Source organism: Anas platyrhynchos, chromosome 30 (genome assembly GCF_047663525.1).
Source record: "Anas platyrhynchos isolate ZD024472 breed Pekin duck chromosome 30, IASCAAS_PekinDuck_T2T, whole genome shotgun sequence".
Classification (NCBI taxonomy): Eukaryota; Metazoa; Chordata; class Aves; order Anseriformes; family Anatidae; genus Anas; species Anas platyrhynchos.
In genome coordinates this window covers 4307208-4320973 of record NC_092616.1, presented here as the reverse complement: position 1 = coordinate 4320973, position 13766 = coordinate 4307208, and the positions used below count along the sequence as shown (strand labels likewise).

Genomic DNA, 13766 nt, shown 5'->3' with positions numbered 1-13766 from the left:
AAAAGTTTTCAGAAACGCTGCCAGCTATCACAGAACTACAGAATGTTTGAGGTTGGAAGGGAGCTCTGGAGATTGCCTAGGCCAACCCCATTGCTCAAGCAGGGCCAGCTTGAGCAGGTTGTCCAGGACCATGTCCATGTCCAGACACGTTCTGAATATCTCCAGGTATGTTGGCTCCACAACTTCTCTGAGGAACCTGTGCCACTCATCAACCCACTTCACAGTACAGAAGAGCTTTCCTGTTTCCAGGAGGTTTTATCAATGTTTCCTTTGGTGCCCATTGCCTCTTATCCTGTCAATGGGCACTTCAGAAAAGAGTCAGGCTTCTTTGTCTTAATTCCTCCCATCATGTCTTCACCAAATGTGGCCACACCTGGAGTATTGTGTCCAATTCTGGGCTCCCCAGTACAAGAGGGACATGGAACTGCTGGAGCTAGTCCAGAGGAGGTCTACAAAGAGGATGAGGAGCACCTGTCATACAAAGACAGGCTGAGAGAGCTGGGCCTGTTTGGCCTGGAAGAGAGAAGACTGAAGGGAGACCTCATCAATGGGTATAAATATCTGAGGGAAGGGTGTCGAGAGGATGGAACCAGATTTTTTCAGTTGTGCCCAGCTACAGGACTTCAGGCAGTGGGGCACTAACTGGAGTACAGGAAGTTCAGTCTGAATATGAGAGAACACTTCTTTACTGGGAGGGTGACAAAACACTGGAACAGGTTGCCCAGAGAGGTTGTGGAGTCTCCTTTGCTGGAGATATTCAGAATCCACCTGAATGTCATCCTGCACAATGTGCTCTAGGTGATCCTGCTTGGCAGGGAGATTAGACTAAACAATCTTCAGTGGTCCCTTCCAACCTCGGCTGTTCTGTGCTTCTTTAGTAAAAATCTCCCCCTTGCCTTCTCTTCTCCAGGCTCAACACTCCAGCTCTCTCAGCCTCTCCTCATCTGAAGACTCTCCAGTCCCTCAATGATCTTTGTGTCATTTACTGGACTTACTGCACTACGTCCAGGTCTTTCATGCACAGGGAAGCCCAGAAATGGACACTGCACACTGGGTTTGGTCTCAGCAGAGGTCAGTAGAGAGGAAGGACCAACTCCTTGAATGTACTGGCAAGGTTTGTAATAATGAAGCCCAAGGTGCTGGTGGCCTTCTTTGATGTAATTCCACATGGCTGGCACCCGTCCATCTCACTGACCACCAGAAAACCCAGGTCCTTCTCTCCCAAGCTGATTTCTAGCTGGTTGGCCCCAAGCAATGTCTTGGTGAATAATGTTATTCCTGCAGGAGCATTTCACTTTGTTGAATTTCATGCAATTCATCTTTGCCCAGTTTTGGCTGCGAGGTCCCTCAGAATGACAGCAAAACCATCTTGTGTGTCAGCCACTGCCCTCAGATTCATATCATCTGCCAACTTGTCCCATTGTACAAGTCATGAATAAACTTGTTAAATAATATTGGTCTAGTATTGACTCCCTATTTGCACAGTACTGAAAGACCTCCAGCTAGAGTGTGTATATCTGGTAACCACCCTCTGAACCCAGATGTTTATCAAAATTCCAGTCCATATCATCCACACAGGATCACAAAATTAAAGAATGGCTGAGGTTTTAATGGACAGGATAGGTCCCAATATTGCCCCTACAGTGTCCTCCTTGTGACTGACTTCCAACTAGACTACATGCCACAGGACTATGAGCCCAGCTGTGCAGGAACTTTCCAGTCCACCTCACTGCCTCCTCATTCTGCCTGGACTTCATCAGCTTCTCTATCAGGATCTTATGGGAAACATGTGAAAAACCTTTCTGAAGACAAGGCAGAAAGCATCCCCTGCTCTCCCCTCATTTACCAAGGCAGTTTTTTCATTGGAGAAGTTTATCAAGTGGTTAAGTCTCAACAAACCCTTGGTGAATCCATGCTGACCACTCCTGATCACTTTGTTATCCTCCATGTGCTTGGAAATGCTTTGCAGGATTATCTGCTCCATCACCTTCCCACAATCTGAGGAAAGGCTTTCTGGCCTCTAGTTCCCTGGGACCTCTGTCTTGCCTTTATGCAAGATAGGAGTCACATTTGCCTTCCTCAGTTCTGCTCTGGGCCTCTTTCTAAGGCTGTGCTCTGGGTTTCTGGGTATTGCTTGGAGTCTGGCACATGGAGAGCCATGGTGCTATGCAACTGTACACCCCATAAAGATTTGGCCAGCTCATAAAGAGGAAGGACGAAAGGGATGTCCTATCAGGTGTGGCCATGGGTCGACAGCAAAGAGCTAAAGGCAGGATCTATCCAGCCCCTCTAACCTTCATTGTTCTCTGCTCCATTTAGATCTGAGGTGGAGATGTGCAATGTGCCAATACACGCATGTCCTGGGAACACAGTTGCTCTATTTAATGTTTTGCAAGGAACATGTTTGGGAAAATGTGTGCAAATTTGGGTGAGAATTCATAGACAAGCCTAAAAATTCTGAAAAATAGTGCATTTCATTTGTTTTGTCTCTTGGCTTCCTTCCGTAAATCAATAGAGCTGAATAGAGGGCTTAATATAGAGCTGAAGAGTGTCTTTTATTTTTTACTGGACTGTGTCTTTTATTTTTCAATGCTGTCAATTAAGACGTTACATTTAGTGCCTGCATGTAGCTTATTCTCTGAGGAAAGCAGATGGAAATTGGTGCCAAGGGGCTGTAAAACATTCCGATGAAATGCTAGTGGAAAAATCTCAGAGCTTATCACAGCTGCTGTCAGTCCCAGGAGGCTGATGAGAGAAAGGGTGAGGCTGAGGAGTAGGGATGAAGACTGTGCATAGAGTGCCTGGCAGAAAAGGTCTTGATTTCCCTGCATGCTCAGAATCCCTTAGCAAACATTCAGGATCAATACCACTTGGAGATTGTTGATATCACTTTAACTGTAGGCAGACAACTAAAGAAATAGCAGAAAGAAGAAATCCTTTCCTATAGTTTGTATTATTCTTGAAGTCTGTCCCTTTAAGGAGACTCCTGGCATCTCCCTGATGAACCCCATAAGAATTGAAGACTTGGAAGATTTATGCCCAGAGCCTTGGCTTGTGAGGGAGTTTTGCATGTACATTCGCCCTCTGCTGCCAGGTTCCTGAACTGCAGATCCTGAAAGCTTGAGCAAGACTCTCAAGAAGTAAAAGACAGAAGCAAGCCTGCAAACGTCTAAGGGTCTTGGCCAGCCCCACTGAGGGCCATCCCAGAAGAGGCCACGAGGGCAACAAGGAGACAAGGTGCCCGTCCCTGGGAGACGGTGGAGGAGGAAATCAGAGGCACTGGTTACAGGTGGAAAATCAAGTAGGGAGGTGGCTCTGAAAGCCCTTGATGTGTTCAACCAAGGGGGATGGCCAAGGCCTGAGCACATCCCCTGGGAAGGGGGATCCTGCATGTCCTGGGCTGCTTGGGGCTCTGGCAGGGGCAGTGTGATGTGGGGTGTGCAATTCCGAGTGTAGGACACTGGTAGGACACTTGCCAGGCTCTGTGGGGTTGAGGAGGTAACAAGGCCCTGGGGCTGTAAGGGACCAGTGTCCTCTGGTGGGCCTTAGTGGAAGAGGCTGCAGCTGTAGCCCTGAGGTCATCTATTCCACTGGGGGGGCTCCAGCCCCAAATGGCCCGTTGTCATCCCCCTCCACAGCCTGTCCTACATTTTCCTCTACCTGTGCTTGCATCCCTGCAGACTTTTACCATACACTCACATTCTCAGTTCAGTCTGGCCTGATGACTGCCAAAGCTGTCCTAACTTCTCTCCATCCTTACTGGCTGTGGCTTGAAATACATCCCTGTGTTTTTCTGAGTATTTACCAATACCAGTGGTTTCCCCACAACTAATCAGGCTTCTTCCAAAGCCTGACCCTGTTGGTCCTCTATCAGCCAATATATCCCAGACCTATATTCGCCTGAATCATCTCTGCACTGAATCTCTGCATTGCAGCCCAGAACTCCTCATCATCCTTCTGCGATGGAAAAGGCCACACTAGAGCAGGTACACCTCTGAAGAGAATGTGGCACATGGATAAGTGTACAACACAGAAGGTATACCTGCAAGCATCCGTGGCTGCTGGTAATTCCATGACACAGTAGGTAAAGCTCCGAAGGGAATAAGACTCCTGAATAAGGCTGTGTTGGAACAAGTACACCTCTAAAGGGCTGTGGCCGGTGGATGAGCCCAGTCTGGGGCAGGGGTGAAGGGTGGAGCTCATTTGCAATGTCAGATTTTGCGGCCTGGTCTGTGCTGTGGTTTAACCCAGCAGGCAGATAAGCACCACACAGCCATGTTCTGTAGGAGGTACCACTCGAACCAATAGCAGAGGAGCCTCACAAGGAGCAGTGCAAGTGCAGCAGTGACCTAACCTGAGCTGGCATTGGTGCCCTATCACTCCATGTAACGTATGTCTTCTCCTGTCCTTTGGGGTCACAACAACGGATAGAACCCAATTCATGGACTAAATGGAATCATTGAACATTTTATGGACATTTCATTAAGTAGGCCCATTGTGGTGTAAATGCCTGAAGTAACTAGGAAAATAAAACTAACATTCACGTTTTGAACGGAAAGGTACAGCATTGAAGAGGCTTTCAGGGTAGGGCATAACTGCATTATCTGAGCATTCCCTAGGCTCCCAACCTTAGATGCTATCGCGCTGGGGAAACTTGGTGTGCTAGCCCTAAGGAACACCACGGAGCGTGGAGTGGAGTGGAGACACCACGGCTAGGCTCTGTAATCAGGTGGGGCCTCGATTGTTCTTGTGCACAAAGCTGCACTTTTTGCCACCCTAAGCCAAAGACCTGTCATGTTTTGACAAATGCTGTACCCTAGTGTTCTTTTTGCTCATTATAATATCATTATAATACCAAAACACACCTCCATCCCAAAAGCTACCCGCCTCCAAGGTGCGACCACCCCTCACTGAGCATGCGCTCTGAATTTCTCGGAGCCTATTACTTTAAACGGAGACGGGAAAACTTTACACCAATCATAACTAAGATATGCTTGACTAGAGCCACTCAAGCTCCACCTAAAAGATAGAAAATAATATAAATTGGCCCAAGAGAGAGGGGATGGCAGGGAAGATACCACCGTCAGGGGAGATACCATCCCGAGGACATACAGCATCCTTAGGACCTCCTGACTCCTGGGATCAGTCGACGGGCTGAGCCTCTCTTCCCCCCCCATTGGGACGCCTTTGGGTGAGATCTGAATATTTGCTTATAAATCTCTATAGAGTCTTTGATCCTTTTAACGCGTTTATTTCTAGGCTGCGCACCTGTAACACCTGTAACACCTATAACATCTGTAACACTTATAACATCTATAACATCTATAACATCTATAACATCTGTAACAACTGTAACACCTATAACACCTGTAACATCTGTAACACCTATAACACCTGTGTATTTCATGCATACTAGCTTGCTTTTGCAGATAGTCACTATCACCGGCAATCCAAAAGAACCTGATTATCTGTTGCTGTAATAAACCATACTTGATTGCATTGTGATAGCTCTCATTAATGCAACTAGGGTGAGGGTGGTTATCCGTGATAGTTCAGTGTTCTGAATCTAACCAGACCCCCAGACGGTTAATGCATTGTTGGTGAATGTCTGAACGGACCCCCAGGTGGTTAATACGTTTTTGGTGAATGTCTGAGCGTACCCCCAGGCGGTTATTACGTTTTTGGTGAATGTCCGAACGGACCCCCAGTTTTGGTGAATGTCCGACTGGTTCATTACTCTGAATCCAACCGGGCCCGTAACGGTTAATCAGCTACATCCCTTTAACGCGACACCCATAGACTAAGGGAATGATATCTGTGTCTTAATTGCAGGGTGTTGATTAATGAAGACTTATTGGAAAGTCTTGAACCTGTCATTGTATATACGGTAGAGAATAAGAGGTGGATATTTTCCTGGTTACATCTTGGGTGACTTTTTAGGCTCTGAACCCAGCTCAGAGAGGTGGTTTGTTCCCCCCCAGAAGGACACTGAATGGCTAAGTCAGAAGTCCGTATGTGTGCCCTGTATAGATGAGGCTTCAGTGTGTACATTTTGTTCATGTACTGAGGCAAACCTGAGTGAGCACAAATGCCTTCAGCCTGTGTCCATTCCTCCCTCATGCCATACAGTATCTCAGATGAGTGCAGAGCAGGGCAATGCACTGCAGGGCTGAGGTGCCTCCCAGCATCTGGGAGAGGCAGCAGGAGCCAGCGGGACACCACAACCACTGCAATGCCCTGCCTTTGGGTGTGCAAGAGAAAGACTTGTGTGTTCTGGCCTGTCTCCTGCATCACCTTTCCCTGCCTTCCTGGACTATGTCAGCAAATGTGCCAGAGGGATCGGAGAACTTTCTGGAGACTTAGAAGGACTTCAAATCTGTCTTCCAGAAGAAGAGAAAATAGGGTGGGAAGAATTAAGGCTGGTGAGCCTCACCTCAGTCCCTGGGAAGGTGATGGGGCAAGCTTTTCCACAGCCAGCTCCAGGCACTTGAAGGACAAAAACAGGATTGCTGAACCCATAGGGGAGGGGAACGAAAGGGACACTGTCTACCTGCACCTTGGCCTGTGTCTTTGTCTCCCAGAGACTCCTCATAGCCTGATTGGTGCTATGTGGACTTATCAAATGGATGAGGCTGTGGGTGGGAATTCTGCTGGACAACCTGGCCCACTTGTCATTTGTACTGCAAAGTTCTCCTGCAGGAGGAAATGTCACTGAAAGGGTAGTGCTGTGGTGCCTGACATCACCCAGAAGGAGTCTGTGGTCAGCTCATACTACTGTGTTTCAAGCAACTGCCATGGAGGGTGGGGAGACATCAGTGAAAGTAAGGAAATATCTGGATGAGAGCAAGGTGGAGAAGCAAGGTGGGTGCCTACAGCCTGCAGGGAAAAGTGGGAAGGGATAGGACAGTGCAGGACAGCCTTTGGTGGAAAAAAACGCGAGCACTGGCAAGGCTGGAAGGCCCCAGCAGCACCAAGGTCTTTGTCCCCCTGGCTATGGCAGTTGTCTCTGCTACTGAGGCTCACGAGGACACATGCTGTGCTCATGACACTGAGGCCTTGTTTCCTCCTTGCAACCCAGTGGGGAGGCCAGCAGGTGTCATAGCATTGTCCTTCACACAGCATCACACACCCCACATCCCACTGCCCCAGGAAGAGCCCTGAGCCATGGGTGAGGGACAGGACCTCCCTGCCCAGGGGCTGGGGGACAGGGCTTGGCCTTTCTGCTTCACCAAACAAACCAAGGCCTTTACTCAGCATCAGAATTTCCTGCCCAGTGCTTTTGCCTACCTGCAATCATGGCCTCCAATTGTCTGCTCTAACAAGTCCATGGGGAGGCTTTGTCAGTAATGACCCTCACTGGGGCCCATTAATACTCCTAGACACTTCAAAGTTTCCTTTTGACTTTGACTTCTCCTGCAGTTACATCATTCTCTTCTCACTACCTGAGGTCCATGGGCTCAGCACCAAATGCACCATGGGGCTCATTACAATTCAGCCATTTTCATCCAGTCTTCCAGACTTCTACAGTTAATTAATAAGTTTTCAAGAGTGTTGCTAAAGAGGAAGTTTTCAATGACCACTTTACAAAATAACATTTTCATATGTAAGCTCATTTAACTTAGTAGCATTCAGTAGTTGACGTGGATCCAAAGTGTCTCCTAAGGAGGTCTGGATGGATAGGAAAAGCAGTCCCTTGAAGTCCTAGACTGTATGGACAACCTTGCTGCTCAGCTCTCCATCCCCACCACTTCTCACATCAGCCAGCGTGACTTGCATCACTTTTAATTACATCAGACTTCTCCACTGACATCTGCAGGTGGATGTTACAGCCCCTTTCCACCAGCTGCTGCCTCCTTCTCTGAGAAAAGCAGATGCAAACAGTTTTTTCTTGTTATGTATGTGTGTGTCTTTGCTATTAATACTTAACAAAAAAATACAGCAAAGAAACACATGTTAAAAAAAAAAAAAAAGTAAAAGAAGTCCACAGCAATGAGCCATTTCCAAGTTGAACCATGCACAGGGGATAAGCGTACAGAAAAACATCTGACCCAAATAGATGGGAAATGGTAAATGAGAAATACAGCTACAGAGTTGTCTACATGGATGATGAGAGAGGCTACCAAAGGACAGGCAAGTTGAATTCCCCTCAAGTCCCAAGAAGCAACTCGATTTATCAGAAGGATCTGAATGACCAAAGAGCAAGTGGAAGAAAACTCTGCAGAACAACAGAAACTGCACATGTCCAGATAGTCTGCTGGAAAGGTGACTTCTGATATGGTCTCTTTAATCAGACCAGCTGGAAATACCTGAAAGTCCTGCCAGACCAGCGTCATCTCCTTCTATGACCAGTGACCTGCCTGGGGGATGAGGGAAAGCCCGTTGATGTAGTCTACCTAGCCTTCAGCAAGGCCTTTGACACAGTCTCCCACAGTATTCTCCTGGAGAAGCTGGCAGCCCATGGCTTGGACAGGTACACTCTATGCTGGGTTAAAAGCTGGCTGGATGGCCAGGCCCAGAGAGTAGTGGTGAATGAAGTGAAATCCAGCTGACGAGCGGTCACCAGTGGTGTTCCCCAAGGGTTGGTGTTGGGGCCCATCGTCTTTAATATCTTTATGGATGTTTTGGATGTGGGAATTGAGTGCGCCCTCAGTAAGTTTGCAGATGACACCAAGTTGGGGGGAAGTGTCAAACTGCCAGAGGGTAGGAAGGCCCAGTAGAGGGACCTGGACAGGTTGGTTCAATGGGCAGAGGCCAATGGGATGAGGTTCACCATGGCTAAGTGCCAGGTCCTGCCCTTTGCTCACAATAACTCCAATGCAAGGCTACAGGCTTGGGGCAGAGTGGCTCAAAAGCTGTGCAGAGGAAAGGGATCTGGGGGTGTGGTCAAAGCTTGCCTGAACATGAGCTGTCAGTGTGCCAAGGTAGCCAAAAAGGCCAGCAGCATCCTGGCTTGTATCAGTAGTGTAGCCAGCAGGACCAGGGAGATGTTCATCCCCCTGTACTCTACTCTGGTGAGGCCGTACCTCATGTACTCTGTTTAGTTTTCAGCCCCTCACTTCCAGAAGGACATCCAGGTGCTGGAGTGTGTCCAGAGAAGGGCTACAAACCTGGTGAAGGGCCTGGAAAGCAAGTGCTATGAGGAGCAGCTGAGGGAACTGAGGTTGTTTAGTCTGGTGAAGAGGAGGCTCAGGGGAGACCTTGTTGCTCTCTACAGTTACCTGAAAGGAAGTGGTGGGGAGCTGAGTGTTGGCCTCTTCTTACAGGAAACTAGTGATAGGACTAGAGGGAAGGGCCTCAAATTTTACTGGGGGTGGGGTTAGGTTAGAAATTAGGAGACATTTCTTCTCAGAAAGAGTAGTCAGGCATTGGGATGTCCCTGGAGGTGTTTAAGGAAAAGCTGGACATGGTGCTTAGGAACACGGTTTACTGGGTGACATTGGCAGTAGGGCAACAGTTGGACCAGCTGATCTTGGAGGCATTTTCCAACCTTGACTTATGATTCTATGATTCTCTGATGGGGAAGATGAAAGGCGGTGCTCAAGAGACAGAGTTCTGGCAATGCGACTACAGGGGAAGATCAGTATTTTTTCTCATGCTGTAATAATCATCATATGATCATTTTGATTTCATGGGGCACCTCAAATGTTGTATTAGAAGTGTTCGATCATTTCAGCTAATTGAAGTGAAATTTTTGAAATTCTTAAAAAAAATATAGTCAATCTTCAGTTTTACACCAATAAAATGACAATTTTCTGTTGTGCATGGAGCCCTGATGTGACAAAACCCTCCCTGCCCAACCCTTGCTGATGGGCAGAGGAGCAGGGGCACCTTGCAGAGGAGTTGTAGTTGAGGAGCCAGGGTGGGCATCCCTTGTCCTGAGCTGAGGGCCGGCAGCATGAAGGGTTCCTGGAGAGTGACCATTACTTCCACCCTTACTGCCATGTTCTCAGGGCTCCTGCAGCTCTCCTCGAAAGGTAAGGATGTCGGGAGCTCCTTCTCAAGGGGTGACACAGGGGCTGTCAGCTGTCCAAAGATGCAAGTCCTGGGCTGTGGGGGAGGCTGGACAGGGCTGGTGGCTGCTGTGGGAGCCCAGCCTGAGAGTCCCGCTGGACTTAAGGAACAATGCGACAGTCAGGACTCCTGGGTCCTCATGCTAGGGCTGTCCTGAGCCCGAGGGCTTGTCTGGGCATGGCTCAATGTATCCTCATGATGGGGGACAAATCAGGGTCAGGTTTCCCTGGGAGCTGGTGCATCTTTGGGATCTGGATCTTGGTGGAAAGTTGTCTAGTGTCTCAGAGACTGGTGTGGCTTGCAGCTCCCACAGGCCTCTCGGAAGTGTGCCAGAAACCCTTCCCCTTGTACTGCTCTCCTTCAGGGGAACTCTGTTCCTTGGGTGACGAGACACTGGAGAACAGCCCTGCAGAGAGGGATCTGGGGGTTTTGGTTGATAGCAAGCTGAATATGAGCCAGTAGTGTGCCCTGGCAGCCAGGAGGGCCAACCATATCCTGGGGTGCATCAAGCACGGCATTGCTAGTCAGTTGAGGGAGGTGATTGTCCCACTCTACCTTGCACTGTTGGGGCCTCACCTTGAGTAGTGGAGGGGAAGTGGTGGAGTCACCATCCCTGGAAGTCTTTAAAAGACATTTAGATGTAGAGCTTAGGGATATGATTTAGTGGGGACTGTTAGTGTTAGGTCAGAAGTTGGACTCGATGATCTTGAGGTCTCTTCCAACTTAGAAATTCTGTGATTCTGTGATTCTGTGATCCTTATGAGTCCTGCCCAACTTGGGATATACTATGATTCTATGATTTTTGCACCAACTCCCACCTCCCTTCCTCAGACATCTGGCTGCACATAGTTTTTTGTTGTTATTTTTGTGTGTGGGTGTCTTTTTCTTTTAATATTTACAAAAAATGTATATTAAAAAGAAACAAACACCAACAAAAATAAAAGAAGCAACCAAACAAAAACCACAGTCCACACCTGTGAGTCAACTCTAACTTGCCTCCAATGAGGTGCACCATCCACAAGGGATGACTGTACAATAAATTTTTGACACAGATATAAGAAATGGTAAAAGAGAAATATAGAATTGGCTACAGGGATGATGAAAGGGACTACTGAAATACAGGCAAGCTCAACCTCCTCGAAATCCCTAGAAGCAACTGTGTGTATGAGAAGTATCTGAATGACCAAAGAGCAAGAGCAAGTGGAGGGGAACTCTGCAGAAGAGCGGAAAATGCACGTGCACACACTCTGCTGGAAAGGTGATTTCCAGCATGGGCTGTTTCATAAGGCCAGATGGAAATACCTCAAAGACTGAGGAGATGAAGTGCAGTGCAGTGCAGGGGAAGATATATATATACATACATATATGTACATATCCGTATTATCTGCCTTTCTTGGTGGGAATATTCACATCTTTCTGTCTGTATAGTGAAAAATATTTGTGTAGCTACAGCTGTAACTACAGATATATGTGCAAGTAAAGGTAAATGTATATGCAGAGTTACACGTGTACACATAGATAACTGGGAGAGAGACGGGCAAGTGTCTGGGATTCTAGGATTTTACATCACCTGAACTATCAGGAAACCAACCCAGCAGTGCTGGGAGCTGGGGAGAGGGGACATGTGGAGGAAGGTCCCAGTGACACGGCTGGGAGGTGGGTTGTGCTGCCATTCCTACTGCAGTGACCTGACTGCCTGGTGGCAGGCAGGCAGACACGGCGATGTCATTGAGTGCATCACAAACCCCATGGGACATAGGGGGCACCTCAGGCAGGGGACAGCTCTGTTGAGCCACCATGGCTGGGCTGCTGCTGCTGAGGTCACCTCCTCACAACACTGTGATGGGCCAGGAGCAGGCAGGCCTCAGGAGGCCATCAAGAGCAGCAGCTGTGGAAGCTGCAGGCAGGTGCCTGGGCCCCTGGAGAGGGCTGCCCTGCAGTGATGCCAGCTGGACATGGGGTGGGAGCCTGTGGGACAAGGCCTGGGAAAGTGCTGGATATGACAGAGCACAGTGTGAGAAGGGAGAGAGTACAGGCAGGGCTGTGAGGAACAGCAGCACTTCATGTGCCCTTGGTGGGCAGAGATGTGAGCAATGGTCAAACGCCCATTCCAGCCTTTCCCAGCTTCCCCCCAATTCTCCGAACTCCCTGCTCTCTGCCCACCTCCCTGCCCTCATCCCAGCCCAGCCCAGCAGCCCAGGCTGGGGTGACCCCAAGACAGTGCTCACCACAGGTTGCTGCAGGGCTCTGGGCACTGCCACCACAGCCACAGCCCCTCTGAAGGCCACAGCAGCTCCTGGGGCACAGAGGGCTCAGTGCCACAGAGGGGAGCATCCAAGGCAGAAGCATACAGAGGTCAGTGTCCCCTGCTGTGTCCCCTGCTCTCTTCAGCAGCGGATCCTCAGAGGCCTGCAGCCCCTCCGTGCCATCCCTGGGGTTTCTTAGGCAGCTCCTGCTGCATCAGGGCCAGGGCATCCTGCCCCAAGCTGCTGCAGCCAGAAAGGGTTTGCTCGTCCCATTACTTCCTGATCAGCTGAGAGTGTGTCTCAGACAAAGAAGTTGTGGCTTCATTTATTTTGTTTAAATACACAGAGAGTCTGGCTCCTCGTTTATGCAAAGCCTCAGGGTTACAAAAGATATGTTGGTACAAGGGGATGAAGAACAGCATTTCTTTGTGGAAAACAATATCACAAGGGAAAATGAAAAAACAAATCAAATCCATCCAGAAGTTAAGACAGCTTGCCCTATCATTACATAAACTCTAATTCATCTGAGGAAGAAGAAAAGAAGCAGTTTATAGCTGAGGAAAGGTCCAGTCAGTTTCCTCGGCACATCCTTAAATATCTCCATGAAATCACTTTCCTAATGGCATTCCTGAGCTCCTGGTTCCGCATGCTGTAGATGAGGGTGTTCACTGCTGGGGGCATCACCGAGTACAGGACAGTCAACACCAGGTTCAGGGATGTCAAGGAGATGGAGGGGGGCTTCAGGTAGGCAAACATGCCTGTGCTAAGAAACAGGAAGACCACAGCCAGGTGAGGGAGGCATGTGGAAAAGGTTTTGTGCTGTCCCTGCTCAGAGGGAATCCTCAGCACAGCCCTGAAAATTTGCACATAGGAAAAAAGAATGAAAACAAAACACCCCAGAAAGAGAAAACCACTAAATGTGAGAAGCCCAATTTCCCTGAGGTAGGAGTCTGAGCAGGAGAGCTTGAGGATGGAGGGGATTTCACAGAAGAACTGGTCCACAGCATTGCCTTGGCAGAGGGGCAGGGAAAATGTACTGGCAGTGTGCAGCACAGCATAGAGAACCCCACTGCCCCAGGCAGCTGCTGCCATCTGGGCACAAGCTCTGCTGCCCAGGAGGCTTCCGTAGTGCAGGGGTTTGCAGATGGCAACGTAGCGGTCATAGGACATGACAGTGAGAACATAATACTCTGTTGACAGTAAAAAGAAGAAGAAAAAGACCTGTGCAACACATCCTGAGTATGAAATGGTGCTCATGTCCCAGAGGGCCATGGCTTTGGGCAGAGTGGTGGAGATGCAGCCCAGGTCAAGGAGGGCGAGGTTGAGGAGGAAGAAGTACATGGGGGTGTGGAGGTGGTGGTCATAGGCTATGGCGGTGAGGATGAGGCCGTTGCCCAGGAGGGCAGCCAGGTAGATGCCCAGGAAGAGCGCAAAGTGCAGGAGCTGCAGCTCCCGTGTGTCTGCAAATGCCAGGAGGAGGAACCCGGTAATAGAGCTGCTGTTGGACAT

General features: G+C 49.0%; 1 protein-coding gene across 1 annotated transcript; it reads right to left on the bottom strand.

Moving 5' to 3' along the window:
* Positions 1-12827: 12827 nt before the first annotated feature.
* LOC139999850 (olfactory receptor 14A16-like) lies at positions 12828-13766 on the bottom strand. The gene has a single exon (XM_072029476.1). It carries the CDS (start codon positions 13764-13766, stop codon positions 12828-12830), a length of 939 nt encoding a protein of 312 aa, XP_071885577.1.